This window comes from Lutra lutra, chromosome 5, assembly GCF_902655055.1.
Source record: "Lutra lutra chromosome 5, mLutLut1.2, whole genome shotgun sequence".
NCBI classification, from domain to species: Eukaryota; Metazoa; Chordata; class Mammalia; order Carnivora; family Mustelidae; genus Lutra; species Lutra lutra.
Window position 1 is genome coordinate 154,155,046 of NC_062282.1, and position 24,918 is coordinate 154,179,963.

At 38.0% G+C, this 24,918-nt stretch overlaps 1 protein-coding gene and 1 pseudogene across 1 annotated transcript; both read right to left on the reverse strand.

The window, feature by feature from the left end:
• Nucleotides 1–2,527: 2,527 nt before the first annotated feature.
• On the reverse strand, nt 2,528–3,491 carry LOC125100581 (olfactory receptor 2T2-like; annotated as a pseudogene).
• An 18,058-nt stretch (nt 3,492–21,549) lies between these two features.
• On the reverse strand, nt 21,550–22,478 carry LOC125100584 (olfactory receptor 2T7-like). The gene is given in 2 exon segments (XM_047730859.1): nt 21,550–22,422; nt 22,425–22,478. Coding segments are annotated over 2 exon segments (927 nt in total).
• Between the last annotated feature and the right edge of the window lie 2,440 nt (nt 22,479–24,918).

Here is a 24,918-nt window from a genome sequence, read left to right on the forward strand (position 1 = left end):
GTACATGTCATCTCCATCTCCATGGCTGAAACCAGGGTAACTCTCCATTAACACTGGGACAATCTACAGCAGTTTCCCAGAAGTTTCCAGAAATTCTTTTTCCTCCTCCACATGTGTCAGGATTTACAGTGTTCTTTCTCAACCTCCAGTTACCCCGCTTTTCTCATGTGCCCTGGGAGATCAAATCTTTAGCCATTCCTTTCTTGTTTGGCCATGCTGTCTTGTCCCCTTCCTGGAATAACTAGGGATGTTCCCATAAAGACTAGGTACTCACCTTCATCTGCACCCTGTCCATCCCCAATCCCAATTCTTGGGACTCCTTACTGAACCAACAAACCTTGTTTCCACTTCACTCTCTCCAGGTATGACTTTGGTCCCCACACCCATGTGAGATATCTCAGAATCAGTTAAGACTGCTCAACTTACCCCCATTACTATATGCCTTAAGGATTCAACTTGTTTCCTTTCAAAACTGTAGTATCATCTTAAAGCTGAGTCCTTGTGAGGTTTATAACCTCTTGTTTCCAAATCCCTTACATTAAAATTAAAACACTAATTCTCCTTACAATACTCCACTCCTTCCATTCAAAAAGCTAGATGTTTTTTAGACTAGTTTAGTATCTCATAATTATCAACGAGGCATTTGTCCCCACCCACCTCATTATTTCCAGTTCATACACCCTTCTCCACCATTCGACCCTACACCATGCACTTCACTGTCTTAAATCTTAAAGATGTATTTTTCACTATTCCCATCTCCCAAGAATCCCAAGACCTTTCCACCTTCACCTAGGCTGACCCTGACACATGATGCTCTCAACAGTTAACTTGGAGTGTTTGCCCATAAGGTTTTAGAGATAGCCCCCATTTATTTGGACAAGATTTGACCTAAGATGTCTCTAATCTCTCCCTCCCAAATAGTACCCTTTTCTAATACATAAATGCCTCTATAGCCTCTCTTTACCCACTTCTATTTCTGGCTTCATCACACTCCTAACCTTCCTAAACAACAAAGGTTATAGATTGTTCTTCTCCAAATCTCAACTTAATCAGCAATTTTTCACATGCCTTGGAAGCTCTGGCTTTCAGAACAAAGCAGTCTGTTACTAGAATGTCATGCTCCTGTCTCTTTTGCAGCTAGGTAGGGAGAGCTCTATGACTCTATTCAGCAGGAAGTATTTACAGAATAATGACTTTCTCCCATTTTCCCAATCAAGAATAATTTCAAATAGAGAGGAAGGAATAAAAGGATTCTATTCAAGGTCCCTTCCCTGACCAAGCATGCATACAAAACTCACAGTTGTAAGGAATTGATCCTAATTTATTTTTCTTGTTTTTCTAGGTCATAGGGCCCCACATTCTCAGAAAATAGACCACAAGACATATTCTCTAGCTGGACCACATCCCATATCCTGGACAAGCCCCAGACAGAGCCCTTAGAAAAACTTGCCTCCTTCTGCTCTACCTGGCTAAAAGTCAAACCCCTCCCCATTCCTACCCCCCATGAACACAACAGAAACCCTCTCAAATCCTTCAGAAACCTTTAAAAAGCCCAGCCTGACAGAAACTCTTGGCTGACATCCCTCTTGGATGATATTATATATATATACACACACACACACACATACATATATATATATATATATATATACACACACATACACACACCCCCACATATATCCATATGTGATACATATGTGATACATATGTCACATATATCACATATGATATTCATTCTCCTCTCTTGGAGAGTGAATGAATTCTGTTCTGCTTGTGGTTTTACTCTTTGAAGAATTCTTTGTCACCCACATCACAGGCCACCCTAGCAGGGCATGAATGCAAGTTTTTGAAGATTTTAGCCATGTTGCTATCTGAATGACAGAAGTCAGATTTTATTCAACTAGTAAATTTCTATTGATTTCCAGGAACATATGAGACTCTATGTGAATAAAGGCATGATAACTACCCATAGTTTAATTTCAGTAGTTAGAGAATACAAACACTCATAAAACATGACTAAGAATACAGAAACCAAAATACAATTAAATTATTTTCATAAAATTTTCCTAAATAAAGCTGCTACATTATCATTAGAAAATATTTAATTTATATGAATGTTTGACATTAAATCCTCAAGGATATGGTGACTGCTCCTCACAATTTCTGTTCAAAAATTGATCAATAATATAGATGCAAAAGACACATAAACATGTGTAACATAAAAATATTTATTCAGTACTCTTAAAAGGGGCATTTGGCCCATTTGGGATTATTTACGGTGTTACTTGAAGAGAATGCTGTCTGGAAAAAGTTTTACAGTGAATCCAGATTAGAGAATTGGCCAATTATGATACTTGTAGTCTTTGCTTATTGTTCCTAAGTGATTTTTGCAAAGATATGATTTTACCTATTGATAATTCAGGATTACTAAAATCACAATGAATATTTTTCCAGAATCAAAAGCATATTTTATGGAATAAATGTGTGCCAGTGGCTACAACACAAATGATGTGTGTATCTGGCCCCTCTAGTATTTCTTGGACAAATCCAGCACTCTCATTCTCCAAGAGGAGGAGCATCTTCCCAGCATTTTCTTAGAGCTGTGGCTACATCTTTATTCCTCAAACTGTATATGAGTGGGTTGAGCATTGAGGTGAGGATGGTATAGAAGGTGGATACAAACTTGTCTTTCTCTGGTGTGTGGTAAGAATGGGGCAGCACATTTGTGTAGAAGGCTGCACCATAGGAAATGGTCACCACCAAAATATGGAAGGAAGAGTTAGCAAAGGCTTTATGCCGGCACAGTTCATCCAATGGACAGTAAGCAAGATGCATTCATAGGAAACAGAGATAATGGATATAGGGATGAGCAGCATTAGCACACAGCAGGCATACATCAGAGACTCATAGAGTGATGTATCAAGACATGACATTTTTAATACTGCTGGAATCTCACAGAAAAAGTGATTAATTTCTGCAGAAATTAATCAGTAGGGGAAACTCATGGTGAATGGGGTCAGCATGAATCCATCTAAGGATCCACCAACCAGGAGCCCACCACCATGAACAAACAAATCCTGCAGTTCATGAGGACAGGATATCCCAGGGGTTTGCACACAGCCATGTACCGGCCAGAGGCCATGAGGCCTAGCAAGAAAAATTCACCTCCAATTAGGGTTAGGTAGAGGAAGATCTGAAGTATGCATCCCAAAAAGGAGATGATCTTTTCCTTGGATAGAAGATCTTGCAGCATTTTTGAAGAGTTATGCAAATGTAAACTGTATCCATGAAAACTGGCTGAGTAAAAAGTACATGGGTGTATGGAGGTGAGAGTCCACATGGATGAGCAGAATCATGATCACATTGGCTGTTACAGCCACCAAAAAAAAAAAAAATGGAGAAGACCACTGCAAAGATAAGCCCAGGAATGCAAGATGTGTGATGAGTCCCAAGAGGATAAAGTTGGTGGTGTTCTGGAGAATGGCCTTCATGCTTATGCCACATGGAAGCTCCTGGGGCTCCAAAGGCAAAATGTTGCTAGGCTAATTAATAATTGATATTTGGGCAGGGCCAACTATGGATAAGTCAGAAGCAGCATGGGATAAAGGAAAGAATATAGAATTCAGAATAATTTTGAATTGCAGTTTCAATATTGGTATAATTATGGTCTATATGATATTAGACAGATAAACTATAACACTTTCATTATCTGTGAAAGGTAATCATAGGTCTATATCTCTGTGGGCTGGGCATGAAATATAAATATAATAGTTTATATGAAACCACTTTCAAAATTTGCTTTATTTTATTCTGAACTATCTTCTTTAAATTTTTTATAAGCTTATTAATTTAGATTAAATATTTCCTGAGGTTGGTAACTGCGCCTTCCCCTCCATATTGCTTTGCAACAAAAATTCAAGGGTTGATTGAATTTGTTTTTCTCTGCAGTGAAGATTATTACATTATTAAGATCATACATTGACATTCATTTGTGATTTCATAAATTGATAGAAAATAAAGATGAACCCAATAAATCTAGATGAATTTAGTATTTGGTGCTGCTGTTTATTATCTTTTAATGATAAATCATCATCATCATTATTATTATTATTACTTTTGAGGGAGATAGGGAGAGGGAAGGACAGGCAGAGGGAGAGCGAAAATCCCAAGCAGGTTCCACATCCAGCCAGAGCTCAATGTGGAGCTCGATTTCACAACCTTGAGATCATGCTCTGAGCTGAAATTAAGAGTTGAATGCACCCACTGAACCACCCAGGTGCCCTTGGGCGTCTGTTATTACTAAACGGCTTTTTGAATGGTTGGGACATTAGGGATTAACAGGGCAGTGCTACTAATTTAAACTGAGGATCAGGGTCAGTTGGGCTATGGTGAGATGCATTGCCAAAGAAGTTCACCTTTTTAGGCATAGGTAACTTTAAGCAGTTGGATCCCTTTTTCTCATGGGATAACTTGGGATGAGGAATCTCTAATGAGGATAGTCATGAACTGTATTCCACAATGAGGGGTTTGAGTCATCATCATGACAGTCCTTTTGGTTGCTATTGTGGAGTAGTATAAAAATTTTGTATTAAATAGGGGCTCATATTATTCTATGGTGACCTAAGCCTTTCTTAAATTATTGGTCAGCCAAAACATTAACATTTTTTTTTCTGATAGGGTGGAATTCTGAATCTATTAAAATGTTATATTATCCTAGGAATCCATTGCTAGTTTACTTTTTCATTCCTTAACATTTATTTCTGTACTGTGTTACTGATCCTTCATGTTTATAAGTAAAGGTAATTCCAGATGGGAAAATGATTTCTGAATTTAAAGGGAAAAAGAAACAATACTATTAAAACTCCCTTGAACTAATTCTCATGCTTTTTATTTTGAGGAAGTTATATGAGTATTTTTTTAATTTGTTCATGGATATTGAGGAATGAGTCTATTATTATTATCATTGTATTGTGTTTTTCCTCTTGTATTTCAGTGACAGACTTACTGAAGTTTATTTCTATAAAATGTATTGGCCATCAATACTATAAATATACTCGGATTTTTTGGTTCCATAATAATGAAATTTGTAGTCTGTAAAGCATTGAAAAGGAATAATTATCCCTTTATGTGGAAATAAAATGAATCAGGGCAATAGAGAGACTTATTTTTCTTTTTAAGTGTTCATCAAAAAATGGATTTATATTATGAGTAATATTCTAAACAAATAAGCAAGATCCAGAGGGGGAAAATAAAATCAATTTTGTGTTAACCTACATTTATTACACCTTATCAGCTAAGCAGGATAAAAACAAGTGTTGGGATAGTTAATAAACAATACCTGGTATTTACCCCAAAGATAGAGATGTAGTGAAAAGAAGGACCGTATGTACCCCAAAGTTCAAAGCAACAATGTCCACAATAGCCAAACTGTGGAACGAGCCAAGATGCCCTTCAACAGGCAAATGGATAAAGAAGATGTGGTCCATATATACAATGGAATATTACTCAGCCATCACATAAGATGAATACCAACTTTTGCACCCACATGGACGGGACTGGAAGAGATTATGCTGAATAAAATAAGTCAATTATCATTTGGTTTCACTTACTTGTGGAACGTAGGAAATGACATGGAGGACATTAGAAGAAGGGAAGGAAAAATGAAGGGGGGAATCGGAGGGGGAGATGAAGCATGAGAGACTGTGGACTCTGAGAAACAATCTGAGGGTTTTAGAGGGCAGGGGTAGGGGGGATGGGTGAGCTTGGTGGTGGGTATTAAGGAGGGCACACAGTGGCTGGAACACTGGGTGTTATATGTAAACAATGAATCTTGGAACACTACATCAAATACTAATGATGTATCGTATGGTGACTAACATAACATAATTAAAAAAAATAAACAATACTGGATATCAACTGTAACTCTCAGAAAATTTGATGAAAGTCAACTACTTCCGCCTCCTTTAATATGCAGAAGATTTTCTTGTGACATGCACAGGTCTCACTCATATACAAAGAGACAGAATTTAAGATATTACAACTGAAATAGTGTTTGTAAGGTTTTGCAGTGAAAATTGTCTAAAAATAAGTTACTTTTGAATCAAAATATGAGCCACATAATTTATTTTATATGAACACTCAGATTGGACTCTACAGAGTATTGAGGGGGTAAATCATTCTTTTTATGATTATGATTATGATTATTATTTTCAATTAGCCCCCATATAGTAAATCAATCTTATTGCCTCAAATTTCCTTGATTAAGGAATGAAAAATTTTCTAACATTTTAAAAAAGTATTTACTCATTTATTTGAGAGAGAGAGAAAGAGAAAGTGAGCACAGAGGGAGAGTGAGAGGGTGGAGCAGACTCCCCAATGAACAGAAAGCAGGCTTGATCCTAGGACCCTAGGATCATGACCTGAGTTGAAGGCAGACACTTAACTGACTGAACCACACAGGCACCCCACATTTATATCCTTTCTTAGTATATATCCTAGAGTAATAGATTATGAAAGTTGAAAGAAAGATATAATTATAAACCAAATTTCTTATTTCAAAAATAACCATAGACTCATTGCATTAAAAAAAATGGATTTAGAGGAGACAAGATGGCAGGGAAGTAGGAGGAGGCGCCAATTAAACCTGTATCCTAAAGTGAGCTGATTACCTACCAAAGAACTCCGACCACCCATGAAATCAGCCTGAGATCAGAATTATACACGTCTGGATCTCTATAGGGGCAGAACGCCAGTGGGCAGGTAAAGCAGAGTGGGAATGTGGGACTGATATCAAAAGATAAATAAAAGGGGGAGGGAGCCACCAGAGGCGACCGATTGGAAAGTAATACCCCAATACGAGAATCCCCTGCATCTGGGGACCAGCATTAACTTGGAGTCTGGTTAAAAATACTCAAAAAGAGCAAAGGATCATGGGGGGAAATTGTGGGAATCGGGGTGGCTAAGGACAGGGGCTTAAGTCCCTGGACACAGGACAGCCTCCCCTGGCGCTGAGCCAGAGAGACTGAGGTGGAGAAACCAGGTCTTGGTCACTGAGCCATCAGAGCACCCAAGAACGCGTGGGGTCCAGCTCCTGTGAGGGGCTGGGAGCCTCACCAGGCAGCAGAACGCCAAGCCGTGCTAACAGAGCCTGAGACGCGTGCACCCCTCACATCCCCTGAGAGAGGTGTGCAAAGGCTGAACCCAGTGCTCTTAGACCTGCGCCATACTATCATAGCCTGAGACGCATGTGGGCCCCACACACTCCCCTGAGAGAGGTGCACGAAGGCCCATCCTGGTGCTCTTGGACTCACACCCTGCTATCAAGGCCTGAGACGTGCTCGACCCACACCCTCCCCTGAGAGAGGTGCGTACAAGCCCAGCACTCTTAGACCCAGAAAGACCAGGCACTCCCAGCTCGGGCCAGCGAAAAATCTCAATGTGCGATCTCTGCTTGGAACCTCTCTGGTGGTCTAGAGCTGCCCAGACAGCCGCCGCTTGCTGTGGTTTTGGGTACAAGCAGAATATCCTGCATCCCCAGGGATCGAGACTCGGAACATGCTCTGCCAGCAGCCAAGGGGGAATTTATATGGGCTCTGCAGCACCCACAGGGGACCAGACTGAGGCTTCTCTCTGAGAGGGAGGTCAGGGTGAAGTTTGCTTTCCTCTAAACCTAAAAAAAGCATCAGAAGCTGTCAAGGCAAGGAACAAAAGTGAACAAACATAAAAACCTCCAGAGAACAATAGCTTGAAAAAACCGGTTTCCTCAGAGCCCACCCCCTTGAGGGGGGGCGGGAGGACTTAACTCAGGGAACATCATTGACTGAAAACCCACGTGGCAGGACTCTCCCCCAGAAAACCAACCAGGAAAGAAAAAAAAAAAAAAAAAAAAAAAGACTACAAGGGAACAACCACCACTACTTCATAGATACAATTCTTATTTTTAACTCGTTCACAATATTCTGGTTCTTTTTTTTACATATACATAATTTTTTAACTTATTTATCATCACAGTGAGATGTCCAGTACATCAAATTCCATAATAACCTTCTATCCTAAACTTTTTTTTTTAAATATTTTATTTATTTATTTGACAGAGAGAGATCACAAGTAGACGGAGAGGAAGGCAGAGAGAGAGAGAGAGAGAGAGAGAAGCAGGCTTCTTGCTGAGCAGAGAGCCCGATGTGGGACTCGATCCCAGGACCCTGAGATCATGACCTGAGCCGAAGGCAGAGGCTTAAACCACTGAGCCACCCAGGCGCCCCTATCCTAAACTTTTTGACACATACACCTGTGTTTTTCTTTTGCATTTCTATTTTTTAATTTTTTTTAAATTTTAGTTTAGTTTAGTCTAGTTTATTCCTTTTTTATTTTTATCTTCTAATATTCATATAGAGTTAAACTTCAGGGTAATCCCCTTTCCCCAATCAATGCTACCCCTATAGGTAAACCAATTTTTAATCCCCCTTTATCTTAGGAAAGTTGAGTCCTTTAACAAAGATATCAAGATACATCCAGGAAGAATCAAAATAACCTTCCTCGCCCACACTGAGAATTTATAACCACTCTCTTATCTTCTTCTTCCGCGAGTGTTTCTCTGTTTTTGTGTTTGTCCTGATAGTATATAAATCTTATACTTAGGGTTCTTTTTGACGAGGTTCTTCCTTTATTTGCTTATACATATATATTTTTTTCTCTTGCCATATAATTTTATCAGTCTTTTTGTTTGTCTGTTTTTGTTTGTATACTTCATAAATCTTTCCATAGGGCCCATTTGGGCTGAATCTTCTCTTTTATTATCCTTTTTTTCCTGTCTCCCCCTCCCTCTCTCTTTTTTTCTTTTTCTTTTCTTTTCTTTTTTCTCTCGTTTGGGTGGAGAATCCTGATTGCTCAGAAGCATTCCAGGGTGCACCTTGATTGCACCACAGTCAATATATCTAGCTACATATGTTCCGTCATCTCTCACCAAAATGACGAGGAGGAGGAATGCCCAACAGAAGAAAAATACAGAGGATGGGCCTTCTGCAACAGAGCAAACGGCTATCAACATAGACAATATGTCAGAAAGAGAATTCAGGCAAACAATTTTCCAGGCAATAGCTAGGTTGGAGAAAGCCATGGATGACCAATGGGAATTGATTAGGGCAGAACTGAAAGCCACCAGGGATGAGGTTCACAATGCTCTCAATGAGTTCCAATCTAATCTAAATTCTCTCAAAGCTAGGGTAACTGAGACAGAAGATAGAATTAGTGATCTGGAGGACAAACAGATAGAGAGAAAGGATCAAGAGGAAGCCTGGAACAAACAGCTTAGGAACCACAAAAACAGAATCAGGGAAATAAATGATGCCATGAAACGTTCCAACGTCAGAATTATTGGAATCTCTGAAGGGGAGGAGAAAGAAAGAAGTCTAGAAGATATAGTGGAACAAATTCTTCATGAAAATTTTACCAATCTCGTAAATTGAACCAGCGTTCATGTACTAGAGGCAGAAAGGTTTCCCACTAAGATTATAGATTCCAAAAAAACATCAAGGCACCTGATAATAAAATTGAAAAATCATAACTGCAGATACAGTCTCTTGGAAGCTACTAGGACAAAGAGGCTCCTTACTTACAGAGGAAAATCCATCATAATAAGGTCAGACCTGTCCACAGACACCTGGCAAGCCAGAAAGGGCTGGCAAGATATATTCAGGGCACTCAATGAGAAGAACATGCAGCCAAGAATACTTTATCCAGCAAGACTGACATTCAAAATGCATGGAGAGAAAAAGAGTTTCCAAGACCCACAAGGCTTAAAAGACTATGCGACCACCAAGCCGACACCACAGGAAATATTAAGGGGGCATTCTATAAAAGAGGAAAACTCCTATGAATAGCATTGGACAGAAATATAGAGACAATCTACAGAAGAAAAGACTTCAAAGGTAAAATGATGTCAAAAAAAACATATCTATCGGGGTGCCTGGCTGGCTCAGTGGGTTAAAGCCTCTGCCTTCGGTTCAGATCATGATCCCAGAGTCCTGGGATCGAACCCTGCATCAGGCTCTCTGCTCCGCGGGAAGCCTGCTTCCTCCTCTCTCTCTGCCTACTTGTGATCTCTGTCTGTCAAATGAATAAATAAAATCTTAAAAAAAAACAAACGTATCTATCAATAATCACTCTCAGTGTGAATGGCCTAAATGCACCCATAAAATGACACAGGGTTGCAGATTGGATAAAACGACAGGACCCATCCATATGTTGTGCACAAGAGACCCATTTTGAAACTAAAGATACACCCAGACTGAAAGTGAAGGGATGGAGAAGCATCTTTCATGCCACTGGGCCTCAAAAGAAGGCTGGGTAGCGATTCTCATATCAGATAAATTAGATTTTAAACTAAAGACTGTAGTCAGAGACACAGAAGGACACTACATTATTCTTAAAGGAACTATCGACCAAGATGATCTAACAATGGTAAACATCTATGCCCCCAATATGGGAGCAGCCAATTACATAAGAAAACTGTTAATCAAGATAAAGAGTCATATTAATAGGAATACATTAATAGTAGGAGATCTTAACATGCCTCTCTCAGAAATGGACATATCATCAAAACAGAAAATCAAAAAAGAAACAAGAGCATTGAATGACACATTGGACCAGATGGACCTCACAGATATATACAGAACATTCCACCCTAAAACAACAGAATACTCATTCTTCTCAAGTGCACATGGAACCTTCTCAAGAATAGACCACATACTGAGTCACAAATCAGGACTCAACCGATACTAAAGGACTGAGATTATTCCCTGCATATTCTTACATAACAATGCTTGGAAACTGGAGCTCAATCACAAGGAAAAGTTCAGAAGGAACTCAAACACCTGGAAGCTAAAGACCACCTTGCTTAAGAATGCTTGGATCAACCAGGAGATCAAAGAAGAACTTCAACAGTTCCTGGAAACAAATGAGAATGAAGACACTTCTGTCCAATCCCTACTGGCTACAGCAAAGGCGGTCCTAAGGGAGAATACATATCCACCCAAGGCTCCCTCAAAAAAAACTGAAAAAATCCAGAATACACCAGCTGTCTCTACACCTTAAAGAAGTGGAGAATCAACAATAAATCAAACCAACTCCACACATAAGAAGGTAAATAATGAAGATTAGAGCAGAGATCAATGATGTAGAAACCAGAGATACAGTAGAATGTATCAATGAAATTAGAAGCTGGATTTTGAAAGAATCAATAAGATCAATAAACAATTGGCCACACTAATCCAAAAGAAAAGAGAAAAAGCCCAAATTCGTAAAATTATGAATGAAAAAAGAGAGATCACAACTAACACCAAGGAAGTAGAAACAATCATCAGAAGTTATTATCAACAGTTATATGCCAATAAGCTAAGCAATCTAGATGAAAAGGATGCATTCCTGGAAGACTATAAATACCCAAAATTGAACCAGGAAGAAATTGAAAACCTGAATACCTAGTCACGATATCTAGTCATGAGACAGAAGCAGTTATCAAAAACCTCCCAAAAGACAAGAGCCCAGGACCTGACGAATTCCCTGGGGAATTCTACCAAACTTTCAAAGGAGAAATAACACCTATTCTTCTGAAGCTGTTTCAAAAAATTGAAGCAGAATGAAAACTTCCAGAATCTTTCTATGAAGCCAGCATTACCCTGATCACCAAACCAGGCACAGACCCTACCCAAAAGAATTTCAGACCAATATCCCTCATGAATATGGATACTAAGATTCTCAACAAGATCCTAGCAAACAGGATCCAAAAACACATTAAAAAGTTTATCCACCATGACCAGGTAGGATTCATCCCTGGGCTACAAGGTTGGTTCAATATCCCCAAATCAAAAAATGGGATAGAACAAATCAATAAGAGAAGAGAGAAGAGCCACATGGTCCTCTCAATTGATGCAGAAAAAGCATTTGACAAAATCCAGCATATGTTCCTGATTAAAACACTTCAAAGTATAGGGATAGAGGGAACATTCCTGAACTTCATAAAATCTATCTATGAAAGACCCACAGCAAATATCATCCTCAATGGGAAAAAGCTTGCAGCCTTCCCGCTGAAATCAGGAATATGACAAGGATGCCCACTCTCACCACTCTTGTTCAACATACTATTAGAAGTCCTAGCAACAGCAATAAGACAACATAGAGAAATAAAAGGTATCCAAATTGGCAATGAATAAGTCAAACTCTCTCTCTTCACAGATGACATGATTCTTTATATGGAAAATCCAAAAGACTCCACCCCATCTACTAGAACTCATACAGCAATTCAGTAACATGGCAGGATGCAAAATCAATGTATAGAAATCAACTTTGTATACACTTTTTATACACTAACAATGTATATAACAACTTTTATATAACAAACTTTTTATACACTAACAATGAAAATACAGAAAGGGAAATGAGAGAATCGATTCCATTTACAACAGCACCAAGAACCATAAGATACCTGGGAATAAACCTAACCAAAGAGGTAAAGGAACTGTACTCGAGGTAGTACAGAACACTCATGAAAGAAATTGAAGAAGATTCAAAAAGTTGGAAGACCATTCCATGCTCTTGGATCGGAAGAATAAACATTGTTAAAATGTCTCTACTGCCTAGAACAATCTCTACTTTTAATGCCATTCCAATCAAAATCCCAAAATTTTCACAGAGCTGGAGCAAATAATCCTAAATTTTGTATGGAATCAGCAGAGACCCCCGAATCGCTAAGGAAATTTTGAAAAACAAAAGTAAATCTGGGGGCATCACATTACTGGTATTTCAAGCTTTACTACAAAGCCGTGATCACCAAGACAGCATGGTACTGGCATAAAAACAGACACACAGACCAGTGGAACAGAGTAGAGAGCCCAGATATGGACCCTCAACTCTATGGTCAAATAATCTTTGACAAAACAGGAAAAAATATATAGTGGAAAAAAGACAGTCTCTACAATAAATGGTGCTGGGAAAACTGGACAGCTATATGTAGAAGAATGAAACTCGACCATTCTCTTACACCATACACAAAAATAAACTCAAAATGGATAAAGGACCTCAACATGATGCAGGAATCCATCAGAATCCTAGAGGAGAATATAGGAAGTAACCTTTTTGATATCAGCCACAGCAACTTCTTTCAAGATATGTCTCCAAAGGCAAAGGAAACTAAAGCCAAAATAAACTTTTGGGACTTCATCAAAATCAAAAGCTTCTGCACAGCAAAGGAAACAGTCAACAAAACAAAGAGGCAACCCACGGAATGGGAGAAGATATTTGCAAATGACAGCACAGACAAAAGTTGATATCCAGGATCTATAAAGAACTCCTCAAACTCAACACATACAAAACAGTCAGTCATATCAAAAAGTGGGCAGAGGATTTGAACAGATACTTCTCCAGTAAAGACATACAAATGGCTATCAGACACATGAAAAAATGTTCTTCATCACTAGCTATCAGGGAGATTAAAATGAGAACCACATTGAGATACCACCTTACACCAGTTAGAATGGCCCAAATTAGCAAGACAGAAAACAACATGTGTTGGAGGGGATGTGGAGAAAGGGGAACCCTCTTACACTGCTGGTGGGAATGCAAGTTGGTGCAGCCACTTTGGAGAACAGTGTGGAGATTCCTCAAGAAATTAAAAATAGAACTTCCCTAGGACCCTGCCATTGCACTACTGGGTATTTACCCCAAGGATACAGATGTTGTGAAAAAAGGGCCATCTGTACCCCAATGTTTCTAGCAGCAATGGCCACAGTCGCCAAACTGTGGAAAGAACCAAGATGCCCTTCAACGGATGAATGGATAAGGAAGATGTGGTCCCTATACACTTCGGAGTATTATGCCTCCATCAGAAAGGATGAATACCCAAGTTTTGTAGCAACATGGACGGGACTGGAAGAGTTTATGCTGAGTGAAATAAGTCAAGCAGAGAGAGTCAATTATCATATGGTTTCACTTATTTGTGGAGCATAACAAATAGCATGGAGGACAAGGGGAGATGGAGAGGAGAAGTGAGTTGAGGGAAATTTGAAGGGGAGGTGAACCATGAGAGACTATGGACCCTGAAAAACAATCTGAGGGTTTTGATGGGGTGGAGGGTGGGAGGTTGGGGGAACCACGTGGTGGGTATTGGAGAGGGCATGGATTGCATGCAGCACTGGGTGTGGTGCAAAAACAATGAATACTCTTACGCTGAAAATAAATTAAAAAAAGAAAAAAATGGGCAGAAGATATGAAGAGACACTTCTCCAATGAAGACTTAGAAATGGCTATCAGACACATGAACAAATGTTCTTCATCACCAGCCATCAGGGAGATTCAAATGAAAACCACATTGAGATATCACCTTACACCACTTAGAATGACCAAAATTAGGAAGACAGGAAACAACATTGTTGAAGAGGATGTGGAGAAAGGGGAACCCTCTTACACTGTTGGTGGAAATGCAAGTTGGTGCAGCCCCTTTGGGAACAGTGTGGAGATTCCTCAAGAAATTAAAAATAGAGCTTCCCTAGGACCCTGCATTTGCACTACTGGGTATTTACCCCAAAGATACAGATGTAGTGAAAAGAAGGGCCATCTCTAATCCCAATGTTTAATGCAACATTGGCCACGGTCGCCAAACTGTTTAAAGAATCAAGATGCCCTTCAACTGACGAATGGGTAAGGATGATGTGGTCCATATACACTATGGAGTATTATGCCTCCATCAGAAAGGATGAATACCCAACTTTTGTAGCAACATGGACGGGACTGGAAGAGATTCTGCTGAGTGAAATAAGTCAAGCAGAGAGAGTCAATTATCATATTGTTTCACGTATTTGTGGAGCATAACAAATAACATGGAGGACAAGGGGAGATGGAGAGGAGAAGGGAGTTGAGGGAAATTGGAAGGGGGGGTGAACCATGAGAGACTATGGACTCTAATAACCAATCTGAGGGTTTTGAAGGGGTGGGGGTGGGAGGTTGGAGGAACCACGTGGTGGGTATTAGAGAGGGCATGGATTGCATGGAGCACTGGGTTGGAGCATAAAGAATGAATATTGTTATGCTGTAGAGAAATGAAAAATTAAAAATAAATAAATAAATAAATAAAAATAAAAATAAATGGATTTAGGTTGTGTGTGTGCGTGTTTCTGATGAGAGATAGAGAGTGAAAGAATGTGTATAGGGAACAGAACCTTCTAAAAGAGTAGCACATTAAGCAGTTTAGGACATGTTTACTTTGTCAATGAATCAAGTATATAAAATACTAAATATACTAAATATATAAAACTAATGTGACAAATGGTCAAAATGTACATTTATATTATATTGTAGATATTTGGAATGGAAATTAAGCAGTGACCATATATACATCATGAACACAATATTTTATGGTTAACTTTTGTTTACACCACCTGTTGGTATCTAATTTTGATTTCAGTGTTCACACTCTTGCTTAAAGTAATGTGTTACTTTGCTTATTTACACATATAAGAGTCTAGATCATTCCCCATCAACTAACTTTCCTCTACTATCATTTTCCTCTATTCAAAGTTATCAGGTTTTTTCCACTTCCCTCCCAAACTAGAGAATTTTTTTCTTCCATAAGAAACAAAAACAAAACAAAACAAAGCAAAACAAAACATCATTTTATCTGCATGACCTCAGACTCAGGCCTTTCTGATGTTTGAGTCAGAAAATATCCTGATCCACAGACTGTTCAGTTAATACATGGAACCTAGGGAAGAACCAGCCAAAAGTGGAAAACATTGAGAACAGAAGCTTTGGATCTCTGCGTTAAAAGAAGGAAAATTGAGTTTTGTAAGGGGTCTTGATCCTTCTTATGGTCTTCCATATGAGAAGAAGTAAAGAGATGTAGGAGGAACTCTATGCAGGGTGCCAGCTGGTAGAAGCTGGCCTGGAGTTGTTCTGGGAGAAGCCACAGAAATTCAGGCAGTTTTTGACCCTCACAGGTTCTCGTAAGAAGAGAATTCCAAGTGAGATTAGGCAACATTTTATCAGGAAGAAGTGTTGTCCAAGAAAGACACCTATTGAAACAGTACTTTCTGATACCCTGTATGTATACACATGTATATATATTTTAAGTTTTCTGCATATTAGAATGTTTTGGCATCTTAGTATCCCTTCTAAAATGGAAGGACTGCCCCATCCAGGGCTAGCCAAATCTTGAGAAATAGCAAAGGGCTCAGATAGAGCCATGTTTTTAACTTGAAAACTAACCAATACAGACTCAGACCTCCTCTATCTGGCATGTACACCCCTAGATAAAATATTTCTCTGCCTTAATCTTTCAGAATTAGGTATGAGGCAACTAGAGACCACAGTAGAGCCAAACAAAATTACCTGAATGAGCCAATCCTAACCTGTTTCCCTCATATTGCCTTATATATCCACAGAAACTCAAATAAAAGCTATGGCCTAATGCTTTCTCCTCACTTTTCCCATTTGGCACTTGGATGTAGTCAACTTGGGCACTACAGATCAATCCAGGACTGAGAGGGTCAATATGTCGTTGAAACCCATTGGAGGCTCTAGAGTAAGTCACATCAGAGTGAAGGTAAGATTCTATTCAAATCGGGGCGCCTGGGTGGCTCAGTGGGTTAAGGCCTCTGCCTTCGGCTCAGGTCATGATCCCGGGGTCCTGGGATCGAGCCCCACATTGGGCTCTCTGCTTGGCAGGGAGCCTGCTTCCTCCTCTCTCTCTGCCTGCTTCTCTGCCTACTTGTGATCTCTGTCTGTCAAAAAAAATAAATAAAATCTTAAAAAAAAGATTCTATTCAAATCAATTGCACATCTAATTAAGGAAATTTTATATTTATTGGAGAACTATAAAATATTTTTAGTAATTAGTTTTTAAAAAGTATCCTAAGTGGCTGGAAACATATATGTGTTTTTATTTATAATGTACAGGGTGTAGGATTTAAGGTCTAGGTCTAATAAATTTGTGAGAATTAGAAGTCATATAAGGAATGTGCCCATCACTAGATATAGTGCATAAGAAATATTCTATCATGATATTTAGTATCATTAGTATTGCTTTATTTTAATGGTGGTACTTAAGTTGTTCCCCTCCCCAAACAAGATTACTTCCTATTTGCATTTCATTTTTAGAAAGTTCAATTTATCTTATGTTTAAAGCTATTTATGCAAAATAACTTTTAGAAAATTTATGGCCTCTGTTTTACCTTACCTCTTATTTATTTTTCTTTCCTTCCCCTTTTTATTTATTTGAGAGAGAGGAAAAAATGCAAGCTAGGGGGAGGGGAAGAGGAAGAAAGAGAATCTCAAGCAAACTCCCCACTAACTCTGGAGCCCAATGAGGGGCTCAATCTCAAGACCCCATGATCATTATCTGAGCCAAAATCAAGAGCTGGACACAACTGACTGACTCACTCAAGTGCTCCAACTATCATTTGGGGGATTTTCATCTATTTTAGATAAAGTTTATTTATATGGATACATCAGAACCAAAGAAGACTACTGAGCATACTCTAAAAAGAAAAGATATAGATTTGCATATGTTTTCTTTTTATAAACCTCTGTTACAAGTAAGTGCATCTAGCCAAGTCTCTGTATATTAAATACATTTCCTTACAAATTTCTCTACATTAGCTATATCACCTTTCACCTTGATATCATTGCCAATACACTTTAGAAGCCCACTTTGAAAGACCATAAAATTTCTTTCTCTGCTAATCTAAGCTAATTGAAACCCCATCCATCATTATGGAAGTGCAGTATCATCTCAGCAGTGGGTGCTGGAGTATAGTCAAAACAGTAGAAAAGGTAGAAATGGACAAAGTGCAAGAGCAAGAGTGAGAGAAAGAAAAGTTAAAAAAGGCTAAAAGGTAGGGCTTGTGATGGGCACTGAGTATTATATGCAACTAATGAACCACTGAACACTATATCAATAACTAATGATGTACTATATGTTGGCTGACTGCACATAAAAAGAAATGTCTCAGAGTTACTTCTGGAAAACTGTATGGAGGTTCCTCAAAAAGTTAGAAACAGAACCACCTTACAATTAGCAATTGCTCTTCTAGGTAGTTACCCAAAGAAAACAAAACTACTAATTAGAAGGGATACATCCACTGAGATGTTTATAGTAGCATTATCTACAACAGCTAAATTATGGAAAGATCTCAAATGCCTGTTGTCTGATGAATGGATAAAGAAGATGTGGTGCCGTGTATGGAATATTACTTAGCCATAAAAAGAATGAAATCTTGTCATTTGCAATGACATGGATGGAGCTAGAGAGTGTTATGCTAAGCAAAATAAAAGAAAGACAAATACAGTATGATTTCACTCACAGGTGGAATTAAGAAAAAAGAAATAAAAGAATCATAGGGGAAAAAGAGAGAGAGGCAATCCAAGAAACAGATTCTTAATTATAGAGAGCAGATAGTTACCAGAGGGGAGGGAAGAGGGATGATAGGTTAAATAGGTGATAGGAATTAAGGAGTGCACTTCTGATGAGCATTGGAGGGTTGTATATAAATGTTGAATCACTTAAATGTACATCTGAAACTAATATTACACTGAATGTTAACTACATAGAATTTAAATAATTTAAGTGGAAATTAAATAAAAACTAAAAAAAGAAATAAAGGAGGTAGGACATATTAGTCAGGGATGGAAGAGAGAGGTATATGAATCAGGGGAGAGAAGAAGGATATAAGAAAGAGTGAGGGGAAAAGGCCTAAATTGGAGAATGGCAGAGCCCTCTAATGAAAACTATGCCTTGAATTTGCTCATATTAGTCTATAAAGGAGAAAACTGACTGATGCTGAAAGGAACTGTGTTATAGAACATTTGACATTTATTTCATTCTTTCAATTTATATTATTTGCATGTCAACTATATGGCCAAAACTAAACAAACAAAAAAAAAAGTGAACATACAGGAGAGATATGCCTTGAAGCATGCAGCCATTTTTGATTCACTGGGTTGGGAAAGTTTGGCGTCAGGTTTGTTGAGTAGCTTATTCCCAACAAGAAATTATCTTCATGTTGAGTTTTTGCCTATGTTCTTCAGTTTCTGAGGTTAGGTGAAAATCAATGTGAAGGGAACTTATGACACTCAGCCCCTCAAGATATTCTAGAGACAATGACTTATTCTATCAGAAGTATGTGTAATGGGCAGTCAGATTAACAGCAGTCCTTAAAACATTTTCTGTATGTTTTATTAAAGGCCTTATGTTGGAATTAGAAGGCATTAATCATCTCTGTAACCTCATCTCTGCAATAAATGATTTTAATTGCAATGTCGAGACAAAACTGGAATAGAAGAGGATGAGGGAAGCAGGTTTCACTATTCCTGCTCAATAATAATGAGTTAATTATAATAATACATCGTGGTATATAGCACCTTCCAAAGCCAAAATTGCTTTGCACCAGTAATCTCATATTCTCTTAGAAGTATTGTTGAAGTAAGAAATAGGTTAGAATATCCTAATTTAATAATTCAGAAATAGGGGTTCAAGAAATTAATTTGTTTATTTTTACATAGTAAACATATCTATAGTTAGAATTTTACAAGAGTTACAATGGCAAAGTTTGTCTGTAATGAGAATATAATTTTCCTAATCTATTTCTGTCCCACAGGGATCCACTTATAAAACTATTTCCAAATCAGAAAATGGCCCAAACTGACTATTCTTATTCTAAGTCATTCTTTCCATGACACAGGTGTTAGAAAATAAAGTTCAAAGGGAGTGAAGGACTGGGTTGAGGAATCCTGGGATATCAAAATATAGTGGCAAAATCTAAAAGGCTAACTACAACGTCTGGTTCCAATTTGAGTGTTCTTAATGAAACTTTAGGACAGATACCCACATTTAGGGATAAGAAACAATATCTGGTGGTGGGTGTTAAGGAGGGCACTTATCACATGGAGCACTGGGTGTTATATGTAAACAATGAATCTTGGGACACTATATCAAAAGCTAAGTATGCATTGTATGTTGACTAACAACACAATAAAAAAAAATAAATAAAAGAACTAGTCAACAAAAGTTTAAAAAAAAGAAAGAAATAATACCACCACCCAAAAAGAAACATTATAGAACTTCATAGACACAAGATAGAAAAATGTGTCTATGAAAGTTCTATAATGTTTCTTTTTCAGAGTAGAAAAGCATCAAATTTTTGGAAACATATGTGAACTCCTAGTGGACTTGCCTGTGCACATTTAAACCATCCTAATACTTACAAATTTTTAAAATGAGGTTTTATATAATCACAACTTGTTCTTTGTGTTGCAAATATTTTCTCCATAGATAATGAAATATAAGATAAGTAAACCTTAAGATATGAAAGCAAGAAGTTGGAAAGGCAGAGAACCTGAAATAGAATGAGTTTTGTTAAGTAAGGAAAATAAAGGAAAAGAGGAGATTCAAATAATTTTCTCTACCTCAGAAGAATACTGGCTAATATATAATTACTAAAATAATTAAACAAATTAGGCTAAATTTAAAAAAATATGAGAATACAAAAATTGAGTAATAATATTTGAATAATAAGTATGTTAATTTCCAACAGAATAAATCAACCTTTAGCTGTTAAAAGAGTCCCATTCTTTTGCATAAGAATTGTTAAAAATAAAATATTAGGCCTAATATTTCTGTCTCTTACAGTGATAGAGATGTTATTTCAAATTGCCCTAGTTGTTCCTTTTAAATGATATCATTAAGAGTTTGAGGTAAGAAGGGATAGAAAATGTAGGAGCAATCCATGCTTACCAATGCCTCAAAACCACAATTTTTTAACATCTAGTTCATCATTCTTGGATGATTTTAATAAAACTTTAAGGGCAGAAAAATAAAGTTGCTGGCCTTCTCCCAAATTTGATTTGTTCCATTGTGTGTTTTTTTTTTAATTTTCATTTTTTTCCATTGTGTTTTTGAGCCATTTTGATGAGATTCAGTTGAGAAAATTAATTACATTGAGTCAAACCATTTTTTCAACAAATAATAATGCCAATTTTGGCTTGATTGAATTAAATATGGAATAGTAAAAACATCATTGGTAGAGATTAAAATAACATTTGAAGTACAATCAAGACAATATTGGACAGTTGATTTCTTTGAAGTGGTCAATTTGTTAAGTGTCTTAAAGAGCAATTAGTGGTGGTGGAAAAATCAGAATAGCTGAAAAGTCAGAGGAATAGCTGAAGATAAGCATTTCCTTTGCCACAACTGACCTTTGAAAGAAAAGGACAACTGCATGTTTCCAAAGGCATGCATGCTTTGTGGAAAGCAGATAGGTGATTAATGAAAACCCAACTTTATTCCCACTCCATCTCAACCCATCCACTGTTCAGAACCCTTATACTTCTCAAAAATGACCAAGTTCTCAAAATCCCACAGTCTGCTTTCCAAATCCCAAGAATACCCCCACATTTGCTTCCTGGCATGTGAATGACTTGTTATGTTTCCAATAAGCAAATCCAAAGGTAATGATAAAGTTTTGTATTCTTTTCTTCAAATCTCAAGAGGCAAATGCAATTTCTTTAAAAGGTGGATACACTTCCTGAGGACAAACACCTGCCCAGAGCTTTCTTTAGAGCTCCTGTAACATCTTTGTTCCTGAGGCTATAGATGAGTGGGTTGAGCAAGGGAGTGAGGATGGTATAGAAGGCAGACACAGCTTTGTCCTTCTCAGGGGTATGGTAAGAATGAGGCAGCACATAGGTGTACATGGCGGCACCATAGAAGAGGCTGACCACCACCATGTGCGAAGAGCAAGTGGCCACTGCCTTTTGCCTTCCCTCTGCTTCACTCATCCTATAAACAGTGATAAGAATCTTTGTATAAGAGGCTGAGATGACAGAGAAAGGGATGAGGAGCATCATGATGCAGCAGACATACATGGCTGTCTCATAGGTTGATGTGTCAGTACAGGAGAGCTTCAGAAGGGCAGGGACCTCACAGAAGAAGTGGTTGATTTCTCGAGAGGCACAGAAAGGGAACTGCATTGTCACTGGAGTGAGCAGGAAGCCATCTATGGACCCTCCCAGCCAGGCTGCCACCACAATCAACAAGCAGACCTTTCGGCTCATGAGGACAGGATAGTGCAATGGGCTGCAGATGGCTACATAGCGGTCATAGGACATTAGTCCTAGGAGGAAAAACTCAGCCCCTGCCAAGGTCAAGTAAAGGAAGTGCTGGGCAGTGCATCCTGCAAAGGATATGGCCCTCTGGCCCATCATCTGGTCAACCAGCATCTTTGGCACAATGGTAGAAATGTACAAGATATCCATGAGGGAGAGCTGGCTGAGCAAGTAGTACATGGGAGTGTGGAGGCGGGAGTCCATATGGATGAGAATGATCATGATGGTGTTGCTGGCTATGGAGATGACAAAGACCAAAAGGATGAGGGCAAAGAGAAGCCAGGGAAAATGGGTATTGCTGAATAAGCCCAGGAGAACAAAGTCGGCATACATGGAATAATTGCCCCACTCCATAGCTCTGTAGGTTACACTAAAAAGACATGGGTATGAGAGGGGAAGTTGGACACAGAGATAAATAGTTGGTTTAGTTTAAAACATTCTAATGCAGCCATGGACAAAATCAAGACAAATCAGTCACATCTCACCATGTAATTTACCTCTTTATCCAATGTTTCCTGGGGTTATAGGTTGCTTTGAGAAAATAGTCTTTACATTTGGGTCCTAAGGAAGACCCACCTCATTCATGAATCTCAAAAATATCAGCTTACTGGAAGAACATCCTTAGAAGAATTTTGTATGCCACACCATACAATCACTCACTGAAGGATGATATACTTGTTTTGCTATTACTCTTAAATTCAGAGTTAATGGTGAAACAACTTTATGTTATTTGCTCAAGAATATTTAATTATTCATTCACTTGCTCTTTTGTTTATTTAAGAAAAAGTGCTTTTGTCTTTATTTATTTTTGCTAAAACAATCTTACAGTGTGGAAAATACACATAAAAGAGAAAAATTAGAACTTGTCTGATTTAATAGGAATAGAGTAGTGGGTAAAGAAGAAACAAAGTTCCCACTTTATACTTCTCTCCCTACATTAGGATCTAATTATTTTTGAAACCCATTGATAAAAAGACAACATTTTGCCTATGAAAGAGTAACCAATTTTATTTATATCTCTTTTTTAAAATTCTAATTCCAACTTAGTGATCATACAGTGTTATATTACTTTCAGGTGTACAATGTAGTAATTCAACAATTCCATTCATCACCTGGTGCTTGTCACAAGTGCACTCCTTAATCCATCTCATCTATTTAACCCATCCCTTACCAACCTCCCCTTTGGTAACCATCAGTTCTCTATAATTAAGAATCTGTTTCTAGGTTTGTCTCCCCTTCTCCTTTCTTTTTTTCCTTTGCTTTCTTTTTTTTTCTTTGCTCACTTTTTTCTTTAAATTCCACATATGAGTGAAATGATACTGTATTAGTCTTTCTCTGAATGAGTTATTATACTCTGTAGCCCCATCCATGTCATTGCAATTGACAAGATTTCATTCTTTTTAATGGCTGAATACTATTCCATTGTGTGTTCCTTCATTTATGGATAGATTTTTGGACTGTTTCCATAATTTGGTTATTGTAAATAATGCTGCTATAAACACTATACAACTTTTGACACATTTGTACATTGTTAATGTAGGGTTCTTAGCTGACATGTAGTAGGGCTTGGATATTTACAAATAATGATTCTATGTTGAATTTTTAAAAAAATGCTCTGAGAAACAATATAAGAATTATTAGGAAAAAGATAATCAAGATGAAAATGTTTAGGGTCAAGTGGTGTTCATATTCTTTCTTTTAGCAGAAAACTACTGATTAATACCCCACAACTCATTAACATGATTAGTGAAATGGTAGCAATAAGTACTGAAAAAATTTTTAATAGAAAAATGAAGGAAATAAACCTGTAACTGTTTTCAATAATACTAGAGATCATTGTTTCTCAAAGAGGGACTCTTCTGTTCAAACCTGAAGTTTAATTTGTGTGTATAGTTATTTCAGTTAAATAATAGTTTACTACAGTTATGAACAGGTAGGCTGTTTGGACAATTTCTGTTTGTGGCCTACAGATCTTCCCTGTCCAGTATAGTAGTCACAAGCTGCATGAGGCTATTGAGGACTTGCAGCATAGGTGTTCTGAATGGAGATGTTTTGAGAGCACAAATTACATTAAGAATTTAAGACTCGGGGCACCTGGGTGGCTCAGTGGGTTAAAGCCTCTGCCTTCGGCTCAGGTCATGATCCCAGGGTCCTGGGATCGAGCCCCGCATCAGACTCTCTGTTCAGCAGGGAGCCTGCTTCCTCCTCTCTCTCTCTCTGCCTGCCTCTCTGCCTACTTGTGATCTCTGTCTGTCAAATAAAATAAATAAAATCTTTAAAAAAAAAAGAATTTAAGACTCATGTTTAAAAAATTGAGGTGCAATGTATCTCATTAATATTTTTTACTGGTTATGTACTGAAATAACAATACTTTGGATATATTCAGTTAAATAGCATAGATTAAAATTTAATTTCACTTGTTTCTTTTTACATTTTTGATGTACACATCAAAAAACAAGCAGGGAGGGGCCTGGGATCGAGCCCCGCATCGGGCTCTCTGCTCAGCGGGAAGCCTGCTTCTCCCTCTCTCTCTCTCTGCCTGCCTCTCTGCCTACTTGTGATTTCTGTCTGTCAAATAAATAAATAAAATCTTTAAAAAAAAAAAAACAAGCAGGGACTCCCTGACTGAACAGGTTCCCCAGGGACCCTGGGATCATGACCTGAGCCAAAGACAGACAGCTAATGACTGAGCCACCCAGGCACCCCATCTTGGCTAGACTTTTCCTAATGAGGCAAACATTATATCCTTACAGATTTTTGCTTTCTTAT